Source organism: Curcuma longa, chromosome 19 (genome assembly GCF_044706935.1).
Source record: "Curcuma longa cultivar G26 ecotype Majalengka, Jawa Barat chromosome 19, ITB_CL_G26_1.1, whole genome shotgun sequence".
In the NCBI taxonomy this organism is placed as follows: Eukaryota; Viridiplantae; Streptophyta; class Magnoliopsida; order Zingiberales; family Zingiberaceae; genus Curcuma; species Curcuma longa.
This window is the reverse complement of record NC_133879.1, coordinates 3418712-3432830: the sequence shown is the minus strand read 5'-3', so window position 1 is coordinate 3432830 and position 14119 is coordinate 3418712. Positions and strand designations below refer to the sequence as shown.

Genomic DNA, 14119 nt, shown 5'->3' with positions numbered 1-14119 from the left:
AGTGATCGTTATTCCAATACCCAAGAAGGTCCCTATGCCTCGCCGTTGCCTAAAGCTAAAACCTAAATATATACTTAATTAATTGATGATTAAACTTGAATCTAACTGAAGGTTAATCAAGTTTTAGAAAATTATATTTTTAATTAATTTAGAGTAAAAATCGAAAACTGATCTCACATAACCCATATGATTAACTATTTGATAATCTAGAAATGAGTGAGATGGAACTAGGAACCTAAGTAAAGTCAACTTTAATTTAAATTAAACTTAATTAATTAAAATTTAACTTAATAAATTAAACTTAATTAATTAAAACCTAACTTAATCAATTAAATTTAATTAATTAAAACTTAATTAATTAATTAACTTAATTAAAACTTAAAAACTTAACCAAATTAAACCTTAATCAATCCAACTCATTAAAACCCAACTCGTAAGCGTGACTCAATGGAATTCTAGTGTGCTCGGATACAAATCCAAGCGCCCACGAACCGCTTCTTGAACACCACCCATAGTTTCGTTTAGGTGCCCATAGTTTTCGAAATCCAGGCACCCTGCACCACTGTGAAATCCAGGCACCTGGAACATGTCTATATAGGTGTCCAGATACTTAATTCACAGCCACCCCCAAATTCTCTTCCAACTCGCGAAAAGCTTCCCTGCACGGCTGTCAAGCGTGTCTAGGTTGTCAAATCCTTAGTATTCAATTCAATATGCCTAGGTAAGCCTCTAAATAATACCTCCTTCAGATTCTTCCACCTCTACCTCCTATCACTCTAGAGTAGAGAGTGATCAGACTTGAGGAGTCAGTCATCAGTCGACTTAGCCAGTGACCAGCAGACTGTGGTTAGTCATTATGAGAGCTTGGAGAAGCAGAGTCAGTCTAGGCATTCTGAGATGATGGACATGCTCAGATCTTGAGGCATGGGCCACCCACCTCCACCTCTCTAGTAGACCCCATTAGTTTTTTATTTTGAGTTGTATTTTAACTTCAGCTAACATTGTGTTGACTCTGACTTAGTTCCTTTCTATTATATTTTTTTGATTGATCTTATGATTTGACCTAATTCCTATTTATTATTTTTTTTTACTAAATTAGGAATGTTCTTGGTAGACTAAGTTTTAATTTTTATTTTTTTACACTACAAATATTTTTAAAACTCATGATTTTTAAAAAAAAATTATTATTAATTATATTTTAAAAAAAATTTAAAATTATTTACTTATCATTTTTGAAATCAAAAATATATTTTCAAAATTTTTATTTCAAAATTAAAGGAAAATGTGGATTTAACCTAGGCAATTTCAGTAGAAATCATACACTTATAGATTTAGGCTAACCGCATCTCACAAAACATAGTAGATATAACTTGGTTGTATATCGTGAAACCTAAAACGGTGTGAGATACATAGAGTAAAAGTTTGAGTTTTCGATACTTATATCAATAAATCTGGGTTAAAAACAAATACAAACATGGATCAGATTAAATATTCCTTCATAGTAAGAGACTAACTAAAAAAATACACTTAACTTGACTAACTTGTGAAAACTTCTATCTTCTGATAGTCAGCTAGTAATAATAAATTAGATATATGACTAAGGCTAATATTTTTTTGTCTAAGTATTTTTTATATATTATATAAATGTCATGCTTGAACTCAAAATACAAGTTTAAATTTCAAATTTATTAATAGAAATTTTATAATTTTTTTATGTTATAATATATGAAAATATAAATATTATTAAGTATTATTAATTTAAATTTATATAGATAATAATTTTATTTGTGATATTGAGTATTTAATTATTATATTGTATGTATATATAAAATTATTAATTTATTTATATATAAAGGATCTTTATAACTATATTATTTAATTATTAATTATTTATTATAAAATTTCAAAGGTTTTAATAGGATTGTCCAATTCTGCCATCCAATCTAGATTCAATCTTGACTCCAAATTGATTTTGCATAAGATTTATGTTTTTTCATTAAGCATCCAAGATTTATGATTAATCAGAAAATGGACGGCCCGATCCCATTTGATAAATTTTAGATATGAGAAGTTAAAAAAATAGCACGGACGTGACATCAGATACTGTCCCTCATGTGCGAAAATCGAACTATTATTGCAGAGTTTTCTTCCGTTCTTCCACCAGTCATCACGCCGTCCTGCGATCTAACTATGGCTGGAGGATTCCGGATTCCAAATATAGTCAGAATCCGTTGCCCACCGGAGCGGCCTAACGATGTGAACGCCTCCAAGATTCACATTACGCAAGTCAATTTGTTTGCATAATTAAGAACAGCCATTGGCCAGCTAACCGATTCCTTCAATCCCTCCCTTCTTGGTTCTTCCTCCCTCGATCCCTTCCTCCCTCACTCTATAAATAACCTCTCTCTCTCCCCTCACCTCCTCATCACCCTTTCTCGACGGCGTAATCGTCACCCTTCCTCCCTCACATGGCGTCCGAAGAGGTTGAGATGCAGAGCATGGTCAAGGAGGAGAAGCTGCGGCGGAGGCGGAAGGACAAGGCGGAAGAGGAGGAGGAGGAGCGAGAGGAGGAGATCTCGGTGGAGCGGGCGTTCGAGGGGCAGCGCGTGCCGCCGTGGCGGGAGCAGCTCACGGCCCGCGCGCTGGTGGTCAGTTTCTTCCTCTCGGTGATGTTTAGCGTCATCGTGATGAAGCTGAACCTGACGACGGGGATCATCCCCTCGCTCAACGTCGCTGCCGGACTCCTGGGGTTCTTCTTCGTCAAGCTGTGGACGAAGGCGCTCGAGCAGACCGGACTGCTTCGGACTCCCTTCACGCGACAGGAGAACACCGTCATCCAGACCTGCGTCGTCGCCGCCTACGGCCTCGCTTTCAGCGGTACGTGATTCCGAAACCCTAAAATTATTTGCCTTCTGCCCTCTTTCCTTGTCGACGTTTTTCAAAGTTGCCATTTCGAAATCTGATATTTCCTCTTCTAAGGATTTCGGTAACGCAGAAGCCCATATTTTGGGTTTCTTAATCTCTGAATTTTGTTTTTTTTTTTTGGAGAAAAGATCATTTTACTTAGTTTTAAGATTGACATTATTGAGCTCTGATGGCGCTTTAGTTCCTAAAAATTTCTGATTTCTTCTTTTTGATCTTGATCTGCTTCAAAAGTGTGATTTTGAAATGTCTTTGTCATCCTTCAAGAGTAATCTATGCTTATTTTAGTCTTTGAGTGTTATGTTTGAGAAGATGCTCTTGAAATTGAAATGGTTTTTGAAATCCTCTAGTGAAAATAATTATGGAGCGTGGAACTTTAGCTTTCTTTCAATTATTGCGTTTGGAAAAATAAAAGATATGATTTTGAATGCTATTTTCCACCTACCACGGACTTGCATGCTAATCCTTACAAAGACGGTTGGTGGGTGGGTGTTGTGGGCAGTCATAGAACTTTAGAGGGTTGAGGGATCATGTGCATTTTGTAGTCTTCATTTGATATAGGATAGTGAATTTAATCATCTAAAAACGGATATAGAGCATTTTGTTTGTTACTTTGATTACTCTTTTAATTGTTCTGAAAACATAGTATCTGTTTTTAGGAAATTTCTGCTTCTGTTTTTTTCTCTTCAAAGAGAATGAGTTCAGGTAGAGTTAAAAAGGAAAACAAGATCTTATGGATATCAGAAGGAAACAAACTATGCACTATAATATCAACTTTGGTATTGCCAATTCCTAAGAAATTAAGCTTTGTTTTCTTTTCTTGTGTTTGTCACATGCGACAGCGTGTAACATGGGGAGTCATTTTTGTTTTACCATTTGATATCTTTAATATAAAATTTTGAATTTAAATTAGTAATGCAAATAGAGTGGACCAGGCTTGGAGTTCATGAAATTATCTATAGACAGTGTGGGTCATTATCTTGAAACAGTGTGGGTCCGACTTTTAGATAGAGATCACCACAAAAGCATTTCGAGGTCCATTCCTGTAAAACTTGACTATATACGTTGAACAAACAGAAATAGTCAAATATCAACTTGTAAGCCCATAGTTTATCCATGTTTTAAGTAAGATTGATAGTTGACTATATGGCTTTCTAGAAAGACTTCTAAGATTAGAGGTATCATTTGGGACCTTCATGTATGAGATGGAAAACAGTTTCTCTGGGAACCATTTTGGTCCACTGATGGCAATTGTTTCAAACTTCAACTCTCAAAACTAAAAAAATATTTTAGACTACAATTATCTATTACTGTCTTTGTGGGCATTTGTAGTTAATTTCATTCCTGATGAATGACCATCGCACTTAAAGTTGACTTCCATTCTTTTGGAGAAAGTTAATTTCATTACTGTGATGTTGGTTGCGTACCGTATTTGAAATATATATCTTAACAATTTTAACATCATACCAAATTTTTTTGTTTTTATTGACAGGTGGTTTTGGAAGTTATCTTCTTGGTATGAGCTCAAAAATTGCTGCTCAAACAACTGAAGAAGATACTGCTCAGAATATAAAGGACCCAAGTTTAGGATGGATGATTGCATTTATGTTTGTTGTTAGCTTTCTTGGTTTATTCTCTCTCGTGCCGCTCAGAAAGGTTTGTCCAATTTTCATGCTCTTGAAGATTGAACTTGACTATAGCTGTCAGGATGCTTACTTAAACTTGTTATAGATAATGATCATCGACTACAAGCTGATCTATCCAAGTGGTACTGCTACTGCATACCTTATCAACGGCTTCCATACATTCAACGGTGAAAAGCTGGCCAAGTAATAAACATTTGAATTTTCATTTCTCCTTCATCTTGGAATATCCAGCACAATTTATGTGAAACTTTGATTTTTTTTATTTTTTTTTTGGTTTGTAGGAAGCAAGTATGGATGCTAGGCAAGTGCTTTATTGGTAGCTTCTTATGGGGATTCTTTCAGTGGTTTTATACTGCTGCTGATAATTGTGGCTTTGTAGCATTCCCTACCCTTGGTCTTAAAGCCTATGAGAACAGGTAGTTTGGATTGCCTGAAGTTGTTCTATTTAATTGTATGTGTTGAAAATAATCAGTTGAAGGTCGATCAATATATCTTGTTATTAGAATTTGTAAAAGTGAAAAGTTAATGGGTATTGAGGCAAAGAAAATATTATTCAATATAAAATAAGATTCATTTAGCTGACTTAGAGGTCATGAGTTCGAGTTTTAGAAATAGTCTTTTGCAAAGCAAGATAAGACTGCATACAATAGACTATTTCCCGGGATCCCATATTGGCGGGTGTTTCATGCACCGGGCTGCCCTATAAATAAGATTATTTACCCGACCCCAACTAGTTGATAAGCATGATCAAATATGTATGAACTTGTGGCCTAACCTTTTCTTTTACAGGTTCTACTTTGACTTCTCTGCAACATATGTTGGAGTTGGAATGATCTGCCCATATTTGGTGAATGTATCTGTTCTCCTGGGAGGCATCCTTTCGTGGGGAATCATGTGGCCTCTTATAAATAACCAAAAGGGTCATTGGTATCCAGCTGATACACCACAGAGTAGCCTACATGGTTTGAATGGCTATAGGGTAAACCTCTGACCATTTAGATTATCGCTAGTTTTTAACTTGCTTTTGTTAGAATTACATCACAGATATTCTCACTTCTTAGTAGTTGTGTTCACTTTTCTCTCCTATTCTACTCATTCTGTATCCACGCATTGTACAGGTCTTCATAGGCATTGCCATGATTCTTGGTGATGGCCTTTATAACTTTGTCAAGGTCCTACATCGAACGATCGCCACCTTCATCGCTGCAGCACGCAAAGGTCCCAGCACTCTTCCTGTTACAGATGATGACAGCCCTGCACCTGCTATTGTCTCTTATGACGATGAAAAGAGAACTCAGATGTTCCTTAAAGATCAAATTCCACAATGGGTAGCATATGGGGGCTATGTGGCGGTCGCTATAATCTCCATCATTACTCTTCCTCATATCTTCCCTCCACTCAAGTGGTACTTCATCTTGGTTGCTTATATTTTCGCCCCAGTTTTAGCATTCTGCAATGCCTACGGGTGCGGTCTTACAGATTGGTCTTTGGCTTCCACCTACGGGAAGCTTGCTATCTTTGTAATTGGAGCTTGGGCTGGTGCCGCGCACGGTGGTGTTCTCGCTGGCCTTGCAGCCTGTGGTGTTATGATGAACATTGTCTCGACTGCCTCAGATCTTATGCAGGACTTCAAGACTGGTTACCTGACGCTGGCATCTCCCCGGTCTATGTTTGTGAGCCAAATCATTGGGACCGCGATGGGTTGTGTGATTGCTCCGAGTGTTTTCTGGCTTTTCTTCAAGGCCTTCAAAGACCTTGGCGAAGCAGGAAGTCAGTACCCTGCACCCTATGGCATCATCTACCGAAACATGGCAATTCTTGGTGTCGACGGCTTCGGCTCACTACCAAAACACTGCCTCACTCTCTGCTACATTTTCTTTGCTCTCGCGATCGTGATCAACCTGATAAGAGATCTCGTTGGCCCGAAGATTGCTCGGTTTATACCAATCCCAATGGCAATGGCTATTCCTTTCTACCTCGGATCATACTTCGCCATCGATATGTTTGTCGGAAGTGTCATATTATTCATCTGGGAAAAGATCAACAAGGCCAAGGCAGAATCCTTTGCTCCGGCAGTGGCATCTGGTTTGATATGTGGTGATGGGATATGGACTCTGCCACAAGCATTTCTTGCACTCGCTCAAGTAAAGCCACCAATCTGCATGAAGTTTCTTTCCAGGAAGATGAACGACCAGGTTGATACTTTCATTTCGTCGCTGTCTTAAATCACTCCTCGATCGCTGATGGGATAAAGTCGTCCTAATTGTGATTATGGCATGATGTCATATTACTATTTTGTTTTTCTCCTTGTTTACATTGCTTCCTCTCCCAGCCAAAGCAATAGCTGCTGTGTTGCTAGCAGTGCTTTATCTCGATGTGCATATTTTAAAATGTCTGAATCCTGAACATAAAATGGAAATGTTGTATGAAAACTCTCAGTTCTAGCATTTTGGCAAACGCCGCATATAAAGAAAATGTCTGTTCACAATAGAATCTTTTGTCAAAATGAGATGGGGTAAATGTTGTGAAATAAAGAAAATGTCTGTTCATGATAGATTCTTTTGTCAAAATGAGATGGCCGGATCTTTTGTTGATCTCCCGAGTGGAATGGATGAGAATATGTTTCTGAAAAAGAAAACAGTAGGCGTCGATCTGATATAAGATTTTATTGAAAATTTAAAATCAAGATCAGATAGTTTACGAAACTATCAATTTCTTGTTTATTTGTTGTCTAGACTAACTTGTGATGCAGTCAAATTTTAAGTTTCACGCTCTTATCTGGATCCAAACGGTTGGACAATTCAGGCACTCGACATCAACCGAGCAGGCCAGCAAAGCAGATGAGGTGGTGAGTTTTCATTGGTCGGGACACCTCAAGGCGTCCGGAAAAGTTTCAGGTGCCCGGAAAGGCTTCAGGTGCCCGGATCAGGATAAGACGTTGCAGAGTCAAAATTGATCCGATAACTTCCACGTCATATCTAGGCGCCCGGAAGGAATATAGACGCCAGAAGATGCCGAGTCAGTATTAAAAGCAGATGGACGAATGACGTGGAGGCGTCCGGATGGACTTTCAGGCGTTCGGATTAGCCTTTATATACAACTGCAAGGGAAACCCTAAAAAATAATTCATACACTATTACGACGACTTCCTGCACGCAAACAACCCATCCAGTACATCGTCGTAATGCAAGAAACTGCACTATTCTAGTCACTTTCTTATGCAAAAAGTCCACCACCCCAGCGGCCTCACACGGCCAGCCCCACGACCATCTGCGAGGAGGTAAATCAAGAAACTGTAATTGGTCACGACGAGGATGATATTATTCGACTTCATCGAGATTCGAACCAAATCTACCGTTCGCCTCACTTTCATTTTCCTAGTTGGTAACATTATTATTTCGCTTTTGCACTTAAATCATTAGGACGGTAAAGGTTTACCATTCCTAACCTATTTTGTAAAGCGAAAATTCCTTCTCATAAAGGGGAGTTTAATAGTAGATTGTCCATTAAAAATAATCAAAGATCGTAGGTCTCGGAATAACAATCTGTGGTTGTGGATCAAATATTCCTTTCTCTTATTTCCGCTGTACTTATTATTTCCGTACTCTGATTTATATAAAATTTTTCATACAAATGAAAAAAATGATGAAACGCTATTCATCCCTCTCTAACTCGATCCTACAATACGTGTATACTCATGCTACTAGCGATTTCATTTTCTTTGCATCATCTATTCACCCCTCTTCCCTTTCTACCAGAACTCAAATTTCTATTACCAACCATGAGAGCTCAGATAGAAGCTTATGAAGCCTAAAACTTTATTACAATTGATTAGGCAATGTTTATAATTAGAGCTGTCAAACGGGTCAATTCAAGATCAGGCGGATAATTAATTAAAAACTCGTCATATGGTGGGGCAGGACGGGTCGACCCACCAACTCGACGGGCTAAAAAATTTCTAACCCAACCAAATCCAAAGCGGATTATGGGTTAGGAGTTAGGCGGGCCAATCCACATGCCTATCAAAAAAAATTAAAAAATATTAAAAATTTTAAATTTATATTATAGTTTAAATTGGTCAAGTTGAAATTTTAAGTTTGATTTATGATTTAGACGGATCAAACTCATTAATCCATTGAGTTTTTTTTTTAATTTTAAAATTTAAAATAAATAAATAAATTTTCTCAATCCGCAGGCCAACCCAAGTCCATCGCAGGCCAATCCATGCGGGTCACAGGCCTAGGCGGGTCAATCCATCTGAACCTATCTTAAAATAGATTGATAAAATTTTAATCCAATTCGCCTAAATTTCTTAACGGAGCGAGTCAATCCAATAAACCCAATCCAAATTGACAGCATATAAAGGCCAATCAGTAGCCCGGATTGAACTTCTTTGACGGACCAAATAAGGATGTTTGGCGAACTCAATGGTAACCCAAACTTTGACTATTAGTACTAGAGCTCAAAATCTATCACAAGACATCTAAATAAGTTCTTTAATCATGATTTCCAATCTTAAAGCTAAATCACATTATTAGAATCAATTCTAACCGAAATAAACCTACAATTAGAACAATTAATATATTAAACATAGGTCCTCAATTCTTAGCTCTAACCTTGATTGATATCCATAAACTCAAACATTCTTATGACTCCACATTTGATTTGTAAAATCCATCATCTAAGCTTGATCACATCAAACTCTAATTTACCTGTACACTTATTTAAATTCATCAAATATAAATATTTAACTTAAATTTTATTGTCAAACTATCAAAAGATTATGATTATACTTAACTACATGACAAAAAGTAAGTAATATTAGTGAAGTGTTTAACTGTCTACCCTCCAACATCACACCTATTTTATCATTCAGTAAAGCAATATTAGCGAAGTAGTGTTAAGAATTTTTAAAATGGCTCCGAGATATTTGAAATTATTGTTGAATGAAAAATAAATTTTAAAAATATTATGTTTTTTCTTAAAATGTTTTATATACTTGTAATTTTAAGATTTTGTTAAATTATTTTTAAATATTACAAAATATGCAATTAAATGATATAGGTAATCAATGATTTAAACTAAAAATTTATTTTATGAAGTATATGTATTATATCGTGAAAAGTATGGTTAATTATTTATGAAATGATAAATTAATATTGTATCAAACTTAAGGTGTAGTCACTTAAATATAATCAATTTATTATATATATATATATTGAATTTTCTTATTTTATTTTACTGTTTATCAACAATTATTTAATCTTTGGATAGAAAATAAGTAAATTTCAATTACACTTTGGAATTGAGATTAGAAAACGTGAAGTACGAAGTACTAATTGTTCGGCCCATTTAATACAGTTGGCCGGCCCAATTTAATCCTCTCCTAGTAGCAAGAAACGTACCAAAAAGTCAGAAGGCGTTGCTTTTCGGCAACTAGAAAATCCTTCTTCTTCCCCACGCCGGCGTTTGTTCTCCTCATTCCTCCGTCCGTGATGGCTTCTTCTTCCTTGGTTTCCGGCAGCTCCACATCTCTCCTCCTCACCCTGATCTGCCTCCTGGCCGCCTCCGCCGCAGCTCGCCCCGGAGTTCCCTTCCACCCCTGCAACACTCTCTTCATCACCTACACGTTCTCCGCCACCGACGCCGCCCTCCCTGGCGACCATCGCGTCTCCGGATCCCTCTCCATTTACCGCATCATCACCTCCGCCCGCACCTCCGTCGCCGATCCCCGCCCCACGATGATCCCGAGGGCGGGGTTCCTCCTTCCGCATCGCGAGGTCGCCCCTGCCGAACCCGCGGCCATCGGGTTCAGTTCCCTCCGAGAGCGGGCCAAGGACATCCTCGTGGTCGTCATCGGGCTCATCTTTGGAGTCGGCTGCGGCGCCCTCACCGCGGCCACCATGTACCTGGTCTGGTCACTCGTTGCCCACCGGCACGAGATCTGCGGCTCGGACGCGTACAACGACGAGGACGATGTGGACGAGAACCCTAAGAAGGCAGGTTACGTCAAGATCCCGGCCACTGATTCAGTCTCCGCCGCCAAGGAAGGGTACGAGGAAAATTAGGGTTTGCACTTTACGAAGGTATGTTTTATGATGCATGTATTTATTTGTATACCAGACATGCTCGTTGCGACTCGTTAATGTCGTCGGTAATGAACTTGAAATATTGATGCTTTTATGCTAGTCAACCCACCAATACCGCGACGATGATCTTTAAGAAACCTTCCAAGTTTAGCTGAGAAGTTTGCTTTTGTTTGATAAGTCAATTCATGGAGCAGTATAGCAATCTGATATGAGTCTATTAGCTTCTCATTAGTGTGTTCCCTCTATAGTGTACTGTGGTGGAATAGTTCTGGCTTGGAAAATTGGGGTTTTATAATTGTTTCTAGGATTTTATAATCCAAGTGGTGAAATCCTGATCAGTGGTAACTATACTGAGTGTTAGAAATGATATAGCTGAAAATGAAATAGAGGATGGTATGATATTTTGTTTTTCGATGATTGAATGAGAGATCATGTTTGGCAGCATAAAACTAACCAGATATCGACTGTAGTTTCTGCATCAGCTTTATTTATGAGATGGAGAATCAGGGAGAAAGTGGAGGAGGGATCATGCGCATGGACCAGAAATTGGAGTGATCATGCGCATGGACCATCCCTAGCTTGTGAAGACTGATGAAAATAGAATATATCATTTTAAAATAATTCAATTTAGGGTCAAAAATACATTTTTTTTCTTTCTATTTTCTATTTTTAAAATATTTAGTTTAAGTCTCAACGAGATCATGATATGTTGAAGCTTAAAAAGGATACCCTTTGTTGTTCAAATCACTCGAGCAATAGTAAAATTCTCGACTCTTATTCTTCTCTCTTTTTGGATACTATGCCATTTTGTCAGCTGAGGAGCACAAATTTATCTTGTGTGTATCAGGTGCATCTAGTGATGTTTACATGAGAAAGGGATTTATGAGAGGGTAGAAAGGGTTGAAAGGGCTTTGATGCACAAAACCTTGAAGACTATAGGATTTCAACTGTATGGCTCTGAAAGGCTTGTGTTAGGGAAGAACAGTTTGGATGCTTTGGGGAGAAAGGGTTGCAGTGAGGATATTCTTAATGCTCTGTTTACTTGGAGATGGGGAAAGTAAAATAAGGGAAAACTACGGAAAGTTTTCTATTATTTACTTGATCAACAACTTAAAGGGGATGGAAAACCTAAGGATCATTTGAAAAATACAATGAAAATATTGAAAAGTAACTTTAATTCGTGTTATGATTTGTTTAAGAATGCAAGTGGAGTTCAGTGACATGTTGAGAGTTGGAGATTTGAAGATGAGGAAGAAGTTTGGAAGTAAGTTATTGATGTAAGTATTAATAGTAAATATTAATTTATATTTTATCATTTATATAATTAATATATTTATGATTAATTTTATTTTTATCTATGTTAATCCATCCAAGATATACCCCTGTACCTCATTATGAGAAGTTATTTGAGTTGCTCACTCATGACAGAGCAAATGGTCAAAAAGCTTCAACTGCCACTAAAAAAAAATGTTGAAATTATTCATGAGGAAAAGCAAAGGGATGATGCACATGTGAGTTTTGAAGTGGACTTTGATAGTTCACCATTGGTTGAGGGATTAAAGAAGAAAAAATTTACATCTATTGATATATATGACTGTAAAAAAAAGTTTAGTCATCAACTTAAATATTAAGGAGGTTGTTGTTGCAATTGACTGTTTAAGTTTAGTGGTCATTTCATCAACCAAAGGTAAATGAAAAATTCTACAAAGATTTAATTTTTATTGGTGTCTCAGATATAAATATATTTGATGTGTACCTATGACTAAGAGAGAATATGAAGAAGATGATATTAGTTATGAGATGTACACCGAAGAAGAAAGGACTTGCTCCTTTAAAGAAATTATTTTCTTTCCAATTTTGAATTGTGTGCGTGAATAATCACAATTATAGGATTATAGGTTTATTAGTATATGAAAGTCCGTTTAATTTTTTAGTTAGAAATAATTTTGTAATAATTATGGATTATTTCTAAGCATTATTTAGTGTTGATAATTTTTTATTTTAATATATGATAATGATTTTGATTTTAATATAGGACAGCATTCTCAATCCCATTCTTCACATCTAACTTTATTATTGAAAAGAGACTGGGTATAAGTATATTTAGAGTCGTCCATTTGAAATGGATTGCCAAATTGATTTGCCTCATCAAACAATTAAGATAAATTGAATTAAAATTTTATTAATCCATTTGAGTTGATCCGTCTAAGTCTATGACCCGTATGGATAGGCCCATGGCAAACTTGATTGGTCATTCTTTAAAATTTAAAATTAAAATAAAAAATTCAATGAACTTGATAATAATTCAAATTTAAAAATTTTAATTGGATCCGTTTAAACTATAATATAAATTTAAAATTTTTAAAATTTTATATATATTTTTATTTTTTAACAGATTTGTAGATTGACTTACTTAACTTGTGATTTTTTAATCCGTTAAATTGACAAGCTGACCCATTCTATTTCACTATATGATAAATTTTTAATTAGTTGCTTCGTTACAAACTTAAATTGATCCGTTTGACAGCTATATTCCTAAGTTCACAAATAAATACTTTTCTATTTTGGGTTACCGTGGAGAAGCAATGCTTTAAGGAAAAAAAAAAAGATTAAATGTATTGTACAGTAACATATAACATAGCAAAGTATTCACTTTGAAAAAAAATATATATATACTTTTATATTTTAAATTACTGTGAACAAGCAAGGAGGTGTAATCTACGCTTTCTAGAAATGACATTTAGATTGCCGTCCCCGTTTCCAAAACGGGGGAAATGTTTCCATCCATGGAAACTTACAAGAAACGGACAATGGAGGTCGTAGCGGCGTTGGAGCCAGGCGGCGCGATCGCAGAGCTCCTTTGTACAGTCCCCGATGGCGCCGCGGAGGTGCGGAGCCACCCTGTGATAGTGCCAGTGCTAGCCGGAGTAGTAGAAAAGATGACAGGGAGGAGGCAGGAGTACGCCATCGGGGTGCCGGACGGAACTTTCTCTGGAGTACGCCATCGGGGTGTCGGACAGTAGAAAATTAGCTTCTTTCTTGCAAAATCTCCCCCTTTTTGAAATATAAATCTAGTAAGCGATGAGGAAAGACTCGATCTTGGGATCGTAATCGTACCGTCGAGATGGACAGAGCCATCGGAGTGGAAGCCGATGGAGCCTGTGTATGTGCCGGAGAATGATCCACCAAGAAGTGTTCCGCCGTGGGCGAGGCCCAAGGATAAAGTTCCGTTCTGGCTTTGGTTGCCTCCTTCCTCTTTAGCGTATGCGTTGGTTTCTTGGTAGCGCTAGAGCTCCTCTACACGGTCCCAGACGGTCCTGGACGAGGCCCAAGGGGGTTTCTTGTACGTTCCCAAAATCTGAAAATTTCATTATTGCCGTTTCTCCGTTTCCGCGTTTTCCGTTTCTCGTCACTAAGTTTTCAGACAGCATAGGGTGTAATACAGTGTTTTCTCATTTCTTT

General features: G+C 37.2%; 2 protein-coding genes across 2 annotated transcripts; both read left to right on the top strand.

Moving 5' to 3' along the window:
* Positions 1 to 2372: 2372 nt before the first annotated feature.
* LOC141812508 (putative metal-nicotianamine transporter YSL12) lies at positions 2373 to 7025 on the top strand. Its single transcript, XM_074700498.1, has 6 exons — positions 2373 to 2877; positions 4415 to 4578; positions 4654 to 4751; positions 4850 to 4984; positions 5358 to 5547; positions 5687 to 7025. The coding sequence occupies exons 1-6, from the start codon at positions 2469 to 2471 to the stop codon at positions 6791 to 6793; spliced, it is 2103 nt and encodes a 700-aa protein (XP_074556599.1). The 5' UTR covers positions 2373 to 2468; the 3' UTR covers positions 6794 to 7025.
* Positions 7026 to 9976: 2951 nt separating this feature from the next.
* LOC141812580 (uncharacterized) lies at positions 9977 to 10756 on the top strand. The gene has a single exon (XM_074700590.1). It carries the CDS (start codon positions 10064 to 10066, stop codon positions 10634 to 10636), a length of 573 nt encoding a protein of 190 aa, XP_074556691.1. The 5' UTR covers positions 9977 to 10063; the 3' UTR covers positions 10637 to 10756.
* Positions 10757 to 14119: the final 3363 nt, after the last annotated feature.